The sequence below is a fragment of the Protopterus annectens genome, chromosome 6.part0 (genome assembly GCF_019279795.1).
Source record: "Protopterus annectens isolate FY-2018-M chromosome 6.part0, PAN1.0, whole genome shotgun sequence".
NCBI lineage: Eukaryota > Metazoa > Chordata > Ceratodontiformes > Protopteridae > Protopterus > Protopterus annectens.
The window spans coordinates 1,967,419,178-1,967,438,441 of record NC_056737.1 but is presented as its reverse complement, the minus strand read 5'-3'; the positions used below and the strand labels follow the sequence as shown (position 1 = coordinate 1,967,438,441).

The following is a 19,264-nucleotide window of genomic DNA, read 5'->3' as shown; positions in this document are numbered from 1 at the left end:
TGGATGCCAGGCATTGCCTTTTCTGGGTACCAGGAACAGTCTTGAATAAAAACCTTGTCCTTTTTCCTGTTCTGTTACTGGTTGAATAGCCCCCACATCCATGAGGGACGTAACTTGTTTCTGAGCTTCTGCCCATTGATTTTGTGGCAGATCTGGCTAACCGTTTGGAATTGGCAAGGTATGGAAATGAAACCTGTACCCCTAGGATACTGTTAATGCCCACTTGTCCTGGGTTATTAACTGCCAATTTTGAGCATGAAGTGCTAACCCCCCCCCCAACGGGGCTGCCAAAAGATAAGTGCTTGGTGATTGTAGAGGGAAGTCATTGAGACTGCTTACTGTAGGGTTGTGCTTTGTTTCCTCCAGATTTGGAGGAAGAGGCACCCCATTGCTTTGACCTGTAAGAACCCTGTGATTGGTATCTAGAGCGTTTTGAGTGCCTGAATTTGCCTTGTGAGGCTCTGTTGGACACAGGAAGGAACCAATTTTTAGTAGGCCAGTGTCTACTGAATCTGGGTGGCTGCACTTGTAAGAAATCTTTTACAGTTTGCATAGATTTAGCTTTGTCTTCCACTTTCTTTAAAACCTCTTCTGCCTTATTACCAAACAGAGTATCATGCTGTAAAGGTGCATCCAACAATTTAGCTTTAACATGATCAGGCAGATTTTGCTTCTTGAGCCAGGCATGCCTTCTAATCACAGATCCAGTAACTGCGGCCCTGCAAGAGGCCTCCAAGGAATCAAAACCACATTGCAAAGTATGCTTTCCAACCTGTTCTGCTGCATGCAATAATTCCTGTAATTCTTTATTTTCCACACATTCAGAAATCAACATAATTTTCTGTTTCAATAATCCCATAACATGCTGTTGATATTTAAGCATATGAAACGGTCAGTTTAAGGCCCTAATTGCCAAGGTTGCAGATGTATAAACCTTCTTTCCCCATCTATCCAGAGCCCTGGAATCTCTATCAGAGGGGGTAGGATTCTTGGCTGTAGAGGCCTTTACACCCTTGGGACCCTGTGAGATAGTTTCAGGATCAGCAGCAGGATTTTTGAATAAAAATTTGCGGGAGTCAGGAACCCTGTAAAATATTTCTGGCTTACTAGGGGCCGGAGGTAGGGAATCAAGAGCCATACTTGATTCCGAAAACATATCATCAACAATGTCTAATACAGGAGGTACAGCCAAAGGCCTATGCTGAGGAAGAAAATCCCTAAGCCTCTTTTTTGATTCGAGAAATCCTGACTCAACCAATGAAAATGTTCCCTTAAAGTATGCAAGGTTTCTCCAAAAGAATAATCCTCAGGAGGAGATGCAGATGGGATGGATTCTTCTGCATCTGAATCCTCATAGGGTAGTAAAGAAAATTCCTGATCAGAAGAGGAATCAGAAGAAACAGAAACCTGATCTGAAGATTCATAATCAGTGTCTTGCCGAGGCCTCTTATCGGGGGGGGGGGGGTATGGGAACCTCTGATCAAGGTAATTAAGTCTTCAGCCATTTTGATCATCTGCTTTTTGGGCACAGAGGCCTGAGCACATAGCTCATGCGTCATTTTTTAGCCTTAGAAGTTGCTTTTGTCTGTTTTTGAAGCTGTCATCTGTTTTATATAGAAATGCTGAGGCCTGAAGACACCCTCAGAAGCCGGTGCCTGCTCAGCGGCTCTGGACTCATCCGAGGGAGACACATCCGCGGGTACAATACTTTGAGAATCTCGTGGTGTGCTGGACTCCAAATGGGTTTCGGTAGAGGCCTGTGACTCGAAAGTAGCGGGTATCAGGGGCTGCGAAAGCATCTCACTGAGTACCGGCGACTGGCTTAGGAGAAGCTTTGTCGTCGGTTTTGGACCTCGACGGTCTCTGTCCTTTTCTTTGTGTTTTTTGTGAACTCCGGTAGTCGGAATACTATCCGACGACATTTCAGAGTAGTTAAATCTGTTTCCAAAATATTTTGAAGCAAAGATATACCGACGCTTAATAGTGCGTTGGTTAAATCTAGCACAAAACTGACAGCAAGGCATGTTATGATCTGGGCCTAGGCAAGGAATACAGTACAAATGAAAATCCTTATGAGGTATTTGCTTCCCACAAGTAATGCAATTATTAACTTTTACTGACATCGATATGGAGCAAGAAAAAGTTTCCCCAACGGGGTACTTAGCTTTAATTGAAGACTTCGGTTCTGAAATTCGAATTCGAAAATTTCAGGAGTCGGCCGACCAGCACTTGTGAACTGCTTCTGCTTTGGGCACCGCGCGGCTAGAAAGACTAAAGAAAATGGCATTGGCTGCCTGTTTTATACCCCTGACGATCTGACATCATGAAAGAAGAGACAGCAACCGACGCAGGACCCAAGACTTTGATATTCAGGCTGACTGAGGGCAACCTGCCAGCAGATTACCCAAATGCAATGACTGCAACAATGAAACACGAAGAACATCTGAAGTTTTGAAAATTCAATCCATTTAACTGGAGATCGCCGTACAGCGCCGGATGTATATTTTCCGTTTTCCTTGCTGTAGTGCAACTTCAGAGTTGGTATACTTAATTAGCAGGGGGTGTGGGGATGCAAAGGGGCTTGCCCCGCTGCAAAAATGTAAAAAGATTTTTTTGTTTTTATTTTTTTTTTATTTACATTTCAAAGTTTCAAAACTTTTATCTTATGGTCTCGACCATAAGAAATTCAAAGTTTTGAAATTTTGAAATTTAGAAGCAGACCTGTGTGAAACTTGGTTCATTTCAAAGACTAATGAAATGCAGACAGTCACCTGTGCTGTGCTATTGGTTGACAGTTACTGTACTGAAAGATTACTAGGTCAGAATACGTCCATCCACCAACACATTTTATCTAATCACACTAAGATTATATTAGAAAAATAATGAGGAAGGGACAGATGCCTTTATATTTTTAAGCTGACATTTCTCATTTTTAGGTGAACAGAAGGTCAAAAGTCTTCCATTCTACGGAACAGTCCATTTGCAAATATGCTTCATAAGCAAAAAGACAGGCCTCATACATCTTGTCATCAAACTGAAGTTCTTAAATCAATGTACGTGCCTTTTCAGATACAATTATGTGCATGTATAAACACACACAGACTCCTTACGGCATCCATCTACAATTAGTGACTGCAATTAATATTTAAGTTACATTTTTTAGTACAAAAATGCCATTTTAGGAGAGGACAATTTTCTCCTCTAGCACTGTCAGCTGCCTGCCAACTTGTATAATTGTGACTTTTCAGATTATACTTCCTGCATTTTGCCATATAACCTCATATTCTGTCACATATCTAGTGTTATCTTTCTTGTTCAGTCAGAATGGGGAGTCATTCAATCAACACACTAAACCCTCCAACATACCATGAAAATTACCTAATCCATCTGTTCAACCCATGTATGTAAAACCTAAGCATAAAATGCTTAAGACTTGCCCTTCAGTATTTTTTCTTTCTATCCTGTCAGGTCCTTTACTCCTGCCTTATGTACTTTGAGCAGCTAATCCAGCTGCAAGTTTAAAAAACAAGGTGTTGGCAAATAAACTTTTAACTGCTGTTTAAAAAACAGTTTGGTTCAAGAGCATAGTACATTGTTTGTTTGTGATTACTAGTACGCGTTTGATACATTAGGTCTTTTATTCTTTTCAGCACATAAACAGAGCCCCAATCCAATACTACATCCAATCAACTACATGTAATAGTATGAAAAAATAACATTCTATCTGAGTAGTTATACATTTCCTGCAACCTGTGGGTATTCAGATTCATATCGGATCCAAACCGGCAACTTTTTCAAGCATCTGCTCCAAGCCCCTCCCCTTACCTATAATCCCTCACATCTCCTACCTTCATTCAGATCAAGTTTGCCACTATACAAACTATCAGAACTCATTAACATCACTAACCTAGAACAGGTTCGGGGGAAGGAGGGCGGGACGGTTGCAGAAAATTAAGTATAACTACTCAGATGGAACGTTATGGCGAGTACATAACTTCTTTATTTGAAGTAGTTAACTTCATTTAACTGCAACCTGTGGGACAGAGTCCCCAGCTACCAAAACTCCTGGGAGGTCCTCATGGAAGGATATTCCTGAGCACCGCAAAGTCAAAAGACGCTCTCCCTCTAGAGATCAAATCCAACTTATAATGAGAAATTAATGTATGTGACCTTGCCCAGGTCGCTGCTGCACAGATATCATCCAGTGAAACCCTAGACCAAAAAGCAGCAGAAGTCAACATAGATCTGGTAGAATGGGCTTTAACAGGACAAGGCGTGAACACACCTTTGTCCTTATAGACTTGAAGTATACATTGTGCAATCCATCTAGCTAAGGAGACCTTGGATATGGCTTTGTCCAAAAAGGGTTTAGAAAAGGACACAAATAACTGGTCAGACTTAAGAAAGGGTTTATTTCTGTGTAAATAGAAACAAAGCTGTCTAAACATCTAGCAAATGCAGTTTATATTCACCCTTGTTCTGAAAATCTGGATAGAAAACAGGCAGGTTAATCGTCTGATTAATGTTTGACTCAGAAGCAATTTTCGGTAAGAAGGAAGGGTGCGTGTGGAGCGAGACCCTGTCTTTATGAAAGATCAAGTAACGGGGGCACGGCAGACAAAGTTTGAATCTCAGAAACTCTCCTGGCCAAAGTAATGGCCACTAGGAAAGCGGTCTTCCAGGATAAGAACTTCAAATCTACTGACGCTGCAGGTTCAAAGGGAGGAGCAACTAACGCCTGCAGAATTAGGATAAGGTCCCAAGGAGGGACTGAGTCCTTAACCAGAGGGGGTAAAAGAAAGGTGCTTTTCAGAAAAGCTTTACACAGTCTCAAAGAGGCCAGAGCATTCATATTTTTGCCGACATGAAAATCAGAGATGGCCGCCAGTTGCACTTTTAACCTTGGAGGACTAGCGCCTTGTTGGAAAATATTGGCCAAAAACTCCAACACTGCAGGAACTGGGGCTGTAAAGGGATCTAGGTTCCTCTGAGAAGCCCAAATAGAGAAACATTTCCATTTGCTGCAGTAAATCTTCCTAGTGGAAGAAACTTCAGAATGAGAGGTAATGGGGGGTAAGCATACAGTAACCATGGACGAGAGCGTCTCTGGGGGAGTCCCTTGGTGAGGGGATCAGAGCGAAGAACTCACTGCACTTCGCATTGGAAGGAGATGTGAAGAGATCGCAGCAAGGCTGACCCCACGCAAGGAAGATCTCCTCCACTATAGACTGTTTCAGAGACCACTCGTATGGCATTAGAATAGCCCGAATCAGTCTGTCCGGTAAAATGTTGGAGCATTCTCGGATGTGCGTTGTAATCAGAAACCGACTGGTGGAGATCGCCCACTCCCACACTCTCATAGCCTCACGACGGAGAGGGTAAGATCTGGTTCCCCCCTCGTTTGTTGATGTAACAGACATGTTGTCTGACTGAACTGCAATCGTCCCCGGGGGAAAGACAGCGTGAAAGGCTTGCAACATTAAAAGCACTGCCCTCATCTCCAGAACATTGATATGCAATCTGGTCTCGATCTAGCACCATGTGCCTTGGACCGTCCTCCCCAAATAGTGCCCCCCCCTACTCGAGCTGAGAGGCTTCCGTGGTCATTGTAGCTTGGGCTGTGGGTGCTATGAAGGGTCGCCCTGCCAAGATTTCCAGCGATTGGAGCCACCAGAGAAGAGATGCCTTGCAGGCTTTGCTGATTCGAATTGGGTAGTCCATGGGGAGGTCTAGCCAAGACCACTGTACTGCAAGGGTCCACAGAAGCACCCGCATGTGAAGGCATGCACAGGGAAGGATTGAGTTTGCTGCGGCCATGGAGCCTAGGGCTCGGAGAACTTCACCCGCCATTGGCAACCTGGGGCCATGGATCACTGATACATGGGCCCGTAGGCTCTAGACCCTGTCTTGAGTTAGAAAAACTTTCAATTGGAGGGCATCCAGCTGTGCCCCTATAAATTCCAAGATATGCACTGGGTTCAAGAGGGACTTGGTGACATTGATGGTAATCCATAGGTTGACTGCAAGATGCAGGAAGGAGTCTCTGGCCATGCAAAGAAGATGCTTAGTGGCAGCAATGAGGAGCCAGTCATCTAGGTAAGGAAACACCTGACCTCCCTAAAGCCTCAGGTGAGCCGCTACGACTGCCATAACCTTGGTAAACACCCTGGGGGCTGTGGTGGGACCGAAGGGTAGGGCTCTGAACTGGAAATGATTGGCTCCCAGCCGGAAGTGAAGGAATCTCCTGGAGCTTCTGTGAATTTTGATATGGTAGTAAGCGTCCTGGAGGTCTATAGAGCACATCCAGTTGCATTCTAGGAGATAAGGTAGAATGGACTGCAGAGTGACCATCCGGAATTTCTGCTTGGCTAAAGTCAAGTTCAGGGTTGACAGGTCCAATATGGGACTGAGGTCCCCGTCTTTTTTGGCACAAAAAAGAACCTAGAGTAAATGCCTAATCTGAACTGATCTGGGGGGACCGGTTTGATGGCTCGTTTGCGAAGCAGCTTTGAAATCTCTTGCGCTGCCCCCTCCCTTTGAGCGGGAGGAACATCCAGGAAGCGCTTTGGTTGGACGGGAGGGGTAACGAACGGGATGGAGTAGCCTCTGGATATTATTTGAAGCACCCAACAGTCCACCGTAATGGACTCCCAAGCCTTTAGGTGCAATGATAATCTTCCCCCGACTGTCTCCAGAGTAGGACAGTCGGGCAAACCTCTCAGGGCTGCTGCATGGGTCTGTCCGAGAAGGTCTCCCTAGACCCAAAATTCCTGGGCCACCCTCTGGGGCGGCGTCTGTCTTGCCCCTCTGCCTCTAGGGGACTAGTTGTCCTGAGAGTCCTGGGAAAATTGTGATTTTTGGAGCCACATCTTCTTTTGCCCTCTCTGGTTCTTAGAAAAGGATATTTGAGGGCTAGAGAAGCGGACTCCAACAGCAGACAGAGTCTTCCCATCCTCGCTCTGGACCAGAGTATCACATACTGTCTTCCCGAACAGGGAGGAACCATTGAAGGGAGCATTTGTGAATGACGCCTTGAAGGGGTCTGCGAATTGACACAATCTGAGCCAAGTGTGTCGCCTCATAGTTACGCCAGTCCCAGCCGCTCCTTCCGTGGCATGGGAAAGAAGATGCATGGACGTGTTCGATACAGATTTGAGAGTCGACATTTTTGCAGAGAACAATCACTTGTCCTCTAGCGACAAAGACTCTGGGGGCGACACAGCGAACTCTGTGACTAATCTCTCTGAAGTCGTATGACGTGTGCCAAATAATTCAGCACTCAAATGGAAAACGTCACTGAAGAAAATACTCGCTTCCCAAACCAATCCATTGCCCTAGACTCCTTGTCCGGAGGGTGGACTGAGGAACTTTCCTGTGCCAGTTCCCTCTTGGTGGCAGCTGCAACCACCATAGCATCCACCGGGGATCCCTTGTATCAGGACCGTCTGTCTGAGGGAGGAGAGAGGATCTTGTCCGGCTGTTTTGGTATTGGCTCTATGGTGTCAGGCTCCTTCCATGCCGCGTGGTAATAAGATCCACTAAGGGACCCGCAGGAGGGGACACCCATGATGTAGATGGGCCCTTGCAGAAGTGCCACCAGGAATACTGACTCATCCGTAGAGGGTTTTGGAGCTGACCAACCTCCCCTCTGATGGAGGATCTCCATGTCGTCTCCAAAGGAGACATCCTCGGGAGGTGACCTGGGGGAACCCTCTCCTTCATCTAAGTCAGTATCTTCTGTCAGGGACTCGGGGGAGTCCAGGTGCCTCCTTTTACGCATGTGCTTACGGGGACCCTCTTCAGTGGGACTCCCTGAAGACAGCTCGTGAGTCACGGGGGGTTCCACTATGGGATCCACCTGGGGGTCCTCTAGCACGGGCTGTCCCTGGGACAAGCTGAAGGGAGTCGTGACCAAATCCACAGGAGCCTGGGCGGACTCCAAGGAAATAGGCTGGGATCTCGATCCTTGGAAGAGAACCCTCTCCACCACGTTGAATGCCGATGGAGAGTGCACCTCCTTAGCAACCAAGGAGGAAGCTCTCCCCGGCACCGCTGTGAGGATCGGGGCATAGGCAGAGGTAGCCGGGGTTTCAAAGGAATGGCTCGGATCTGACGACGTCGGAGCCAAAGACACCTCCATCCCCTCGGATCTGACTCCCCCATTCTTGGCCCCGAGAGTTGCTCGGATCCAAACAGGTCTGATCCGAGGAACTCAAGGTAATCGCCATCGAGGATGGAAGAACCGGTGTCGAACCCCCAGCTCCTCGGATACATAAACCCCAAAACCGCAGGTTGGATCGGGGAAGGAGAAATTGGATGAAAGAAGGACATGGAGGTCCCCTCTCCATCTGAGGAGGGGCCTGGCAAGACTCCCATTTGGATTGGGTCCAAATGAACCTCCTCCTCATCCTGTCCACATCTAACTCAGATAGACTCCAAGTCGAGCACGAGGAGGTGACTGACTCGGATCTGGCTGGTCTGTGTGACGACCTCGATGAAGGCCCTGGGTCCAAGGGCTCCGTCGGCTCTGGGGAGAACCTCGGGGAGTGGAGCCGAGGAGATGTAGTCCTAGTCACTTTGGAAGGTGGGCTAGGGAAGGGCTTCCTGCTCTGGAGACCGCTTACGGTGTCTATCCCCTCTCTTTTCTTTGTCCTTTTCCCTTCCTTTAGTCCCCCATTCAACAGGCCTAGTGGGAGGTTGAGTCTCAGCCTGAGGGGGGTGGTTGATCAGTTACTGGAAGAGCCGAGGTCACCATGTCTAAGGCAGAAAATGGCAGAAGGCCCTTAGCTACCAGCTTTGCCTTACTTTCTTTTAGGGCCCTTGGGTTGAACCCCGCACACACACACTACAATGTAATGAAAGATGGGGAACACCCAGACAAATAACACACAGAGTGTGGCCATCAGCCGGTGAAAGCTCATGACCACACTCTGTGCATTTTTTAAAGTAGGTTTTGGCTGCTCAGCCATACTATTAACCCACTCAGCCAAAACTTAACCCAACACTACAACACACACACTAAGGTCAGGAAAGCCTACTATACTACTTTACTACACCTTTAACGTATTTTTTTACACAAAAAAATGACGAACAGTGAAGGGGAGGATAAGGTTAAACCATCGACCACACATACTCACTAAAAGCCCAAGAAAACTGTTTAATTACTACACCCAACTTGGAGCTAAAGAGATCACAATTCTGATGCATGAAGCAGCAAACAAGATCTGTGGGAAGGTAGCAGATGTGAGGGATTATGGGTAAGGGGAGGAGCTTGGAGCAGATGCTTAAAAATGTTGCTGGCTCGGATCCGATATGGATCCGAATACTCACAGGTTGCAGATAAATGAAGTTAACTACTTCAGACTGCAATTTTGCCAGAGCTGTTCCTTCACAACTACAATCAAAACATATAAATACTGTAAAAACTCTACAGGTTAAAATATCTGTACCTACCTTTTTTTATGGTTTTATATTTTTCTTCATTTTCCAGAAAATCAGGATCCATCTTGAAAACATCTTAAAATTAAAAAAAACACACACTGGTTAAAAAAACAGTATTAAGTACCATGCTTTAAGTAACACTTGTTACTGGTACTGAGTAAATTTATCAGAAGATAAAGATGCTTTTAATACTGCATCACAGCATATGAGACGCATTAACATTTATACACTTGCAGACTCTAGATAAATCTAGCTGCCATTCTTCAGTTAACTGAAACAAGTGAAACCGTTACTACTTCTAGAATAAAACTACTCTCACAGTTTCATAGTTAGCTCTCTGCCAGAAATGCTATGAGTGCATACATTTATAGTAAAAATGAAGAGCATTCAATGACAGACATGACAATGTTTTGAGGAAGCAAAACACTCCAATACTCCTCATGCAGAGGGCTGAGCTCTTAAATCCTTGTAAATATCTTCGGGGGCTGCTGTCCCTTCCCCTTAGTAGCAACAGAAGTTACAGCAGTGCGTCAATTATCCAAACTAAATGAGACTAAGGGTAGTATGAGTAATCAAACTGTTTGGATAATCAAACATACATTGAACCGGATAAAAAAAAAACCTTCTAAAATCTTGTTTTTCTGCATGCAGGGAATACATTTTCTACCACTCACTGATGCCAGTGGACAATGAAGAATATTTTTCACACTCAAGCGGGCTACAAGCTCAGAATACTTGCACGAGCAAATACATAGAACATTTACATATTCAGATTTATGACTTTTCCTACCTGAAAACTTTGGAAGACTGCGTTTGGATAACTGACATTTTTGATAATCGACTCTCTGCTGTACCATTAAATTTAAATAAGGTAAGGTTGCCTCACCATGACAGCTTGCAGTTCAGAGATTAACCTTGCAGACATCAGAGTAATAAGCAAAACAGTTTTCTACATTAAGAACTTCAGATTATCCTGCGCAGCAGGTTCAAAAGGTGGCATGGTCAATTTCACCAAAACAATGTTGAGATTTCATGAAGGAGGAATTTGCTTTTGGGGGGGGGGTCTCATATGCAATGCTCCTTTCATTAACTTATTGAAACCGAAGAAAAAGGGGTATCCACTGGCGGACAAGCAGAGATGCCCGCTAAATGCACCTTAATGGAAGCATAAGATGAGCCATCCTGAAGTAGCTCACACAAATGTTTCAAAACCAATGGGATGTCAAGCTCAAGGGACTCACTGTTCCAATATAGGCAACACTTAGAAAATCTCATCCACTTGTAACGTAAGATTTTCCATTAGCATGTTTTATGGCCACCTTTAATACCTGCTGCGTATCCTCATGAAACAAGTGCCTAAATGGAGTCCAGATTGAATCATCCAGACTGGCAGTTGTAGTTGCTTCAAAATGGGGTGCACCAGTTGGGCCTGAGACTGAGCAAATCCAGAGTGTGAGGGAGTTTGTAGTATTTGCCCTTGACCATTACCATTAAAGGGAGAAAAAAAAGATTTTCTGGACCAAGCACTGTTGAAAAAGGCACAGGGAGGAAATAAAAACCCAAAAGGGTTTCGTATCCAAGCTCAGCAGCTGTAAAGTCCAGAGTTAGTAGTGGTCTCCTCAGATATACTTCTCTTTCTCTGAACTGGAAATTGGAATAGGTCCTGTTTATGGGTTCCAAAGGCAGTGCCTGTTCTCACAGGTGACTGGTCTATCAGAGCCACAGACAAGCAGGGAAAGGAGCTCTGAGCTTTCGTAGACTGCCAGAGATAGGGTAGCAGGGAAGTACCACTTATGTGCCGGTAAGGCAGTGTGTTTGTTGAATCTCTAAAATTGCAACATTGATTCTATTCAAACTACTACTGTTTTAGTGATATCCTTACACAATTCTAATACGCCTTTCACATGAATAGCTGTTCCAGTAGAATTCCTGCTAACAGAAACATTCCCAAAGCAGTACCCAGATCAACAAGACAAGAGCAGGTCCAGCAGAGATTCCTCATTACAGAAGGCCCAGCGTGACTGCTGTTCCAAATTCTGTTCTGTTCCTGGACTGACCATCCTCAGTTTGCAATGCTTGGCAGAGGTGTGGCTGGATGATAAATCCCTCCTCCACAGATGCTCTGAGCCAAGACATGCTTCTTAGAAAATTGCTGATGTGGAAGCTATTCTAGTGAAGAAGGTCTTCACCCACTCCTGTAATGTCCTCCTATGTGTTTCACAGCAAAAGTCAATACATCTAAGCCAACCATTTCAAACAGAGAGGTCTCAAACTCAAATAACCATGAGGGCTATATGAGGATTAGTACACTCAGTCATGAGAGACACTCTTCATAAAAAAGAAAGGTTGTAAGTGCTGCTAAGAATGTATTGTAACATCTTGCCTCACATAGAACTATGGTGGTTTAATGGCTGCTTGAAGACCAAAGGCCATGAGTTAGTTTGCTTAGTCATCGGTCTGTCCTTTTTCCTTGAAACAAAAGCCAATAAGAGTTGGTCTATCTGTCAACACTGTTTTATCTTGTTCAGGTAATACCTTAGTTGTCTGCAAGTAAGAGAGATGCAAGACCCCCCCCCTTTATTCTGTGATCTGGGAAAGAAGATCAGCAGTTGGATTGTCTGATTAAGACAAAACACTAATGCAACCTTTGACATGAAAGTAGAATTAGTTCGAAGGATGACAAAATCTTTATGTAACAGTGGATGGTACCATCCACCTTAATGCCTGAACTTCTGAAATTCAATCAGAAAAAAGCCATGGCTGCTAAATAAATCTGCCTTCCACAATACGTATTTCAATGGGACAGTGGTTGCTGGCTCAAATGGGCACTAGTGTCATTTTCTCCAGGATAAAATTCACATCTCAAGAAGACATGAAAAGCCCTTCTAGTGTAAGAAATCCCTGCAGTACTGCTTCATTAACAGATGATCTGCCAAGGTAGACATACTGTTAGGTTAAAATGCAGCTAAATGCACTTCAACAGAAGAGGAGAGGCCTGCTGAGAAAAGTTATGACAAGTAAAAATCACCAGGGGTAACCCCTTAAGAGATGGGAACTTGGCTTTTCTATTTGCAACAGATATTCTCCTCCATTTCACCAAGGAAGAGTACCTTATGTTTGGTTTCTTGGCCTCTCATGATTTCAAGCACATTCTCAGATAAAAGGTACTTCACGGTAATCTGTGTCAGATAATCCCGGAGGTTAGTAATAAGTGCCTGTAAGCTTTGGAGTACCAGAACAACAACCTTCTGCACAAGAAAGTGTTTGGCAGTTCTTTTGCCAGGTGCACCGCTAAGAAAAGCCAGTGTTGTGTGGGTTAGTAGGGGGTCACCAGAATAATCCTTAAGAGTTTTAAATCTCCCCTTCAGCTGCCTTTTGTAGCACAGGTATGTGTGGGTGGGGGTGCCATATGGAAAAAAGACTGCTCCACATGAAGGACAAACTGACCAGGCACAGCTACACAGAAACCTCATGCAAAATACTTGCAGAGATGAATAGGTGTATTTTGCTCAACCACCATTAACTACTGCAACTCTGGATCCTGCCTAAGCTGTTCCCAATATGGTTCAAATCTTCTGGGATACAGGTCATCCTGAGAGTTACGTACGCCTGAAATGGCAGTTCCCAAGCTTGAAATGCCATCTCGCAGAAGAGGTACAAATGTGTGCCTTCTATTTATTTACCACATTAATGCAGCAGTGTTCATGATTAACAGTAACACTCCTGGCATCCAAATGGGTTCAAAACGTTGAGACCAAGAATAACAGGTAAACTCCTTCAGACTGATATGGCTGGATTCAGGTTCTCTAGTTGTGGACCTTGAGTTTTCCAGAGTGCGTCCTGCAAACCCTGTCCAAAGCATCAACTCTGAGGGATTGACAGGAAGAAAGAAAGGAATGTCTACATTCTCCTTCACCTGAGGGGCTTAACTGGACAACAAATGTCTGACGTATGGGAGGACAGGTACTTCCTTGTCCAGTGGGTCACAGTGCTGTTCCTGGGGAGCACTATGCCTTCTACATGGGAAGCATTGCTACAGGTTGCCAAAAGGCTGACTTGATGATATGAACCCCACTGTTCTGAGGAACACTCTCACTATCAAGAAAGACCACTTGGCTTGCTTGAGGAGAAAGTTCTCTAGGAGCACCACTTTCTCCAAAGATATATATGCTTTGCATTCCTCTCTTTGGCTCCAAAAACAGTTTGATTACGCTGGGTGTCTGACTGGATTTTGGACTGCTGAGTAAAAACCTTGAATACTGCAAGAAGATCAGTGTAGACTCCAGCTTCCACCATAGTTCCTACTCTCTATAAGCTTGCACCAATTATAGATGTACACTCTTCTCATTCTCACAAAGTTTACCACTGTAGCTGCACTGTTTATGAACACTCCTGAATGAGTTCAATGTGCAAACATCAAGGAAGAAAGCTGAAAATTGCGATTTCCAGCCTTGAGTCTATGAAACATCCAACTTTAAGGAAAATAAAGATAGCAAACATTATGAATCTGGGGACACACAAGAAAAGACTGTGCTTGGAAAAGTCTAAGATCGGTCTCCATCTCGAAGACTGGATTGAGCCCAGAATAAAACTCTAAGCCCTTTTCTCTCCAAGGGGGCTCACTGACAGTTCCCTGTTGCCATACTTGCTTAAGAGGAGTGGTTGTCTCCAAATGGTCCTTCATCCAGAATGGGGGACATTCTCATTAAGGGACAGTGCAAAACTCAATCTTCATTTGTAACAAGATGATATTTTAAACCAGTCTGTTTAAAATGGTCTTTGACCAGTTGTCCTTCAAGAGAATTAAAATGGACTCTAAGCTGAGGGGGGAGATGTGAGGTGGGGTGTTACTAGCAGACTACTGCTTGACTTGAGGGGATAATCAGATTAGGCCTAGAAAGTCTCTCCACTTTTTTCCACTTCTTTCTTTTTTCACAAAGGCTCTTTGGTCCATCATCTACAGTATGGCCAGTGGAGAGTCATGATTACACCTCGGTGCTGGTAGCTACTGGTAAACAGAAGGGCTACTTTTAGAGTATCCAACGATTTTCACTTTTTTGACCGTATTATTAAATATATCTGGGCTGGAAAAAGATTTTGTGATGAGGGGTACCAATAAGCTACCTGCTGATACCTTCTTGCAAGGAATACATTCTTTATTAGGTGTGCCTGAAAGATGCACACAGCTTCATTTAATCATGTGCATATACACGTTTTGTTCTGTGTGTCAGCCTAGAGATGTGTATCTTTAGGGTCTTGAACTTTACCTCCTGTCAGATATTCTACCTGCCAGAAGATTTCAGCTCTCATACTTTGACGCATCTGTCTGACAATTAAAAGCCCTAAGGTAAGTATGGTCACTGTACATTCCCTTTCCCCTAAACTTATTTAGGACTGTACTTTTTATATCATTAGGGAAAGTGGCAGAGCCCAGCTCCAATTTATATACCCTACTAACATCAAGGAAGACAACAAAAGGGTCTGCTACCAGGCTGTTGTGTAAGTGTTGACAGGCTTCACGCACTGCATGTCTGGGGAGCTGACAGTCTGGTTCTAAAGAAGCTACCAAAAAGGTATCCTCAAATGCCTTAAACACTGGTGGAACTGACAAGGGCACCAACCACTTCTAATCTAATAAAGCCAAGTATCATTTGTTTGCATCAAACATTTCTTGAGATAACCTTTCAAAATGTCATCTCTAACAAGACTGGGTTTCTCAGAAAAAAACTCTTCTAGGAAAAAGCCAAATTAAATGTCTTTTTGTTTCACTCAGAATTATAACGAGAAAACAAAACTGAAAGACACAGAGTAGGTCATCTTCAACATTCGAGAAGGAGGAGTCTGACTACAAGGAAAAAACAAAAACCCCTCCTCCTTTTGTCAGGCTAGGAGCCTGATATGGAATAAAAAGACAGGTCCTGCTATGAGCTTGGATACATAGGCAAAAAACTCTTCAATTAGCATTCTGAAATCCTGCACAGATAGGCCCAACTGAGATGGAAGGAAATGAAAAACTTGCAAGGTGGATGGCATATTTAGTTTACAACCATGGAAGAACCAGACAGGAACGGTATGGCCTGTTCTGCAGGCTTTTTCAGCTGCCTTAGTATAATCTTCCTGTCTGTTCTCTGGTCTAGGTTCAAGCATCATGAATATTTGAGTATCTCTATCAGTCATCCCTGACTACACCAACAGCTCCTAGCCGCCATGTCATCAAGGAAGACATGCTTGCTGCTTTTGGTGTTTGCATTCAATGGGATAAAAAAAGGCTTGTAGTTGTGATAGACACAGAGACAGGAGACTGGGAAACCGAGTACTCTGGACTATTGGGTGCTACATCAGTGGACTTCTATCCTTCTACATCCCTGGAGTCTACTGTCCCTTGACCTCCTTGTGAGCACTTTCATATGTACCTTTATAGGTGAAGAACTTTTCCCTGAGGCTCAGTTAAGCTGTTCAGCTCCCTGTAAAATGGTTTTCAGTTTTTTCTGAATTTACCATGCATGAACAACAGACCCGTTACTCCTTTGGAAATTTACAAGCAAAGATTTGTAAGTCAACCATGAAGATGGACGCTCTTAAACATAAGTAGCGCTCTAATGTAAATCTTTGATAGCAGACCTTGCATCAGCAGCTGTAAAGGCTCTTTCCGCTTGCATTAGGTATTCAACAATAAACAAACACAACTTTCCTGAAACACTTCATGTGTGAAAGCACAAATACTAATAATAATCACAGCAAAGCTTAGAAACAAAGTTAGTCCAAATGGGGCATTTACAATTCATAGATTCAAATGAGGAGTAGCCATAGGTCAAGGACAGGAAAAATGACCACAAACTCCCTCACTCTCCAAGATGTGCACATGCCTGTGGCAAAAAAAAAAAAAACTGAAGATGGCAAGGGAAAACTGCTTCTCTTATCCATGCTGGAGTGCAAACTTTCCATGTCATTTGCACGAGTTCTAGGGAGCTAGGCATGCCAAGACGACATCTTATGCAGATAATTCCCAGTGATAAGGAATTCTACTGCAAGTGTGATACAAATGAAAAACATCTGATAGAACTTACTCCACAGGTCTTAGGTCTGATCAGCACCTTTCCAGACTGCCGATTTCAAACCCCCCCCGAAAAATATTACAATGCACCGATACCTACTGTCTCTCTATTTTTCTGTCATGTGAAAGATATAGCATTACGCAAATACTGGAGGACAGAAGGGGAACATGGTTTCAGGAAAGTACAGTAGTGTAAGAACTTACCATAACAAAGATCTTCTCTGTTTTCTTATCCTAGGAAAAAAATCATGTGAGGATAATAGTCTTGTGAAAAAGTCTCAGACATAGAAGGATAAAACAGGGTGACGGAAAATAAGCATCCACCTCAGGGGGGGTGGGGTGAAGTAAGACACTTGGGAGAAGGAGGGTGCATAACTGCAACAGTGACTTATTCAATTACCTACTGTTATGGTCAGTTATTACACAATTGTACTGCGTTCTTCATTAGAACACTACTGTAGTACTGCTGGCAAGAAGTGGGCTATCTCTATAAAATTGTTCCAAGTGAAATTTTTGGTATTTAGCTAATTAGAATACAGAGTAAGTAATTAAAATGTCAATATGCTTTTCCTGAACGGTACTCTCTGGGAAATGCAAAGGGGGGGAGGGGGGGGGTACTAATCAGTTATGTTAATTTCTGGTATATCTGACTAAATTTTACTTATAAGAATTTTTCAAACCTTTGCACGCATTTACATCACCAATATTTACTTATAATATTAGTGTTATTTTCCCCACAGGATCCAAACATGTTTAAGCAATTAGGATAATTTTTTGCTTCATTCTCAGGCATTAAGTAAGCATTACTTATAATTATAAAGTGGGTGTAACAGAACTTTTCTAAGGGGAGAATGTTTTAAGGGCAACCTAACAGAAGTTTTTAATAACAGAGTCCTAAGTAAGTGTGGGTTCTTGAGCAGTCCAGTATGATGAGTATAAATACTTACCAAATTTCCTGTTTATAGGGAATTTGTATGCATTTGAAATAGTTTTTAATTAAAATATTGGAATCAATGTAATTCTACCTTTCAGTAAATTCATCTTTGTCATATATACTCAGCAAAGCTAAATTTAATTGTTATAAAATCCTCTACTGTTTTAGTCTGAATCAGTAGAAATGTAGATAACGGAAAGCTGTGTAAAATCTTACCATAACCATAGATGTCCTTCTCTTCCATGTTGTAGTTTTGTACTAGTGGGTTTACCCTTCTTCCGATCAGCTTGTCCAGCCACGTTTCCAAAGCTTTTCCAGTCCCTCATGGTGCATCGGACGTCTGATGTGGGGGGCAGGTACGTGGGCCATAAAGGTGAAATCTGCATGCACCAGCCCTCAAAACATAGAATAAAGCCCCAAATGGAGCCAGTCCTGAGGGACATAGCCTGCCCCGGAGCTGGGGAGAGCAAATGCAAGGTTAAGAAGGGGGATGGTGGGAGGGAAGGAATACTGCAACATGGAAGAGGAGGAGATAGTACAGTTGTGTACACTTACCATAAATGTAGATGTTCGAGTGTATTCACTGTTGCAGTCATCACCTGTGGGTTAACCTGCTGTAGTAGCCCTCGGCCGGCCCGAATACCAGAGTCAATGTTTTTCTGCGTCAGCTGCTGTCGCCTGTAGTCTGACGTCAGGTCGTCAGTACTATAAAGCAAGGCAGCCAATGCCATTACTTCAGTTTTTCTTGCCATAACCCATCAGAAGCACAAGGAAATATGGTAAAGTGGTCCTGGTGGCTAAAAGCTATGCGGGAAGCTTATGTCCCCCTAGGGAAAGAGGATATAAGGGGGAAGGAGGGAGGGAAACCAGGACTGCAACAGTGAATATACTCAAACATCTACATTTATGGTAAGTGTACACAACTGTACTATGTTCTTTGTTCTTCGTGTTTCATTGTTGCAGTCATCACCTGTGGGTGGATTCCCAAAGCTGAGGAGAAGGGTGAAAGGATAGGTTAGAGCCCTAGGCATGGGTCAGCAAGCCCTGCAGAACTGTAGAGGCAAACCCTGCCCTAGACTTGGACAAAAGAGGTAGGTGGTAATGCTTTGTAAAGGTATGGACAGAGGTCCGGGTGGCAGCTTCCAAGATGTCCCTGGTGGGTCTCCTCTGTGGAATGCTGTGGAAGTGGAGGCTGCCCTAGTGGAATGGGTATGAATAGACTTAGTGGGCAATTTCCCATGTAGTTTGTAGCAGAAATGGATACAGTGTGATATTCATTTGGAAATGGATCGCTTGGAAATGGGCTTTCCCTCTGCCCCTGGAGCAAAGCTGACAAGAAGCTGGACTGTTTTTCTGAAGGGTTTAGTACGGTCCAGGTTGTATCCGAGTTGTCTGTGCACGTCTGTTGAGTGCAGAATTCTTTCCCCCTTGTTTTGAGGGTTGGGAAAGAAGGTAGGTAGATGTGTGGACTGGTTTAGGGTCACATCAGATACCACCTTGGGCATAAAAGAGGGATTAGTCCTCGGGGATACCCTGTCTGCATGAAAAACGATGAAGGGCTCAACGGCCATGAGTGCTTGAAATTCTGAAACCCTTCTGGCTGAGGAGGTAGCTAATAGGAAACCAGTCTTCTAGGAAAGGTATTTCAATCCTGCTGAAGCAGGAGGTCCAAATGGAGGCAAGGTTAGTTTTTCTAAAACATAATTCAGGTCCCAGGCTGGCATGGGTGGCCTCCTGGGGGGGGGGGTCTAATATTAGAAGCCCCTTTGAGGAACTGTTTAATCAAAGGATGTGAGAAGAGGGGCTGTTCTGAATCGAAATGAGCTGAAATGGCT

General features: G+C 44.0%; 1 protein-coding gene across 1 annotated transcript in view; it reads right to left on the bottom strand.

The window, feature by feature from the left end:
* CWC22 (CWC22 spliceosome associated protein homolog) overlaps positions 1–19,264 on the bottom strand; it is a 2,826,743-nt gene that overhangs the window by 1,076,307 nt on the left and 1,731,172 nt on the right. Inside the window, exon 11 of the mRNA XM_044073714.1 lies at positions 9,454–9,516. Within this exon, the coding sequence (XP_043929649.1) occupies positions 9,454–9,516 (63 nt within the window). The remainder of the gene's footprint in view (positions 1–9,453; positions 9,517–19,264) is intronic.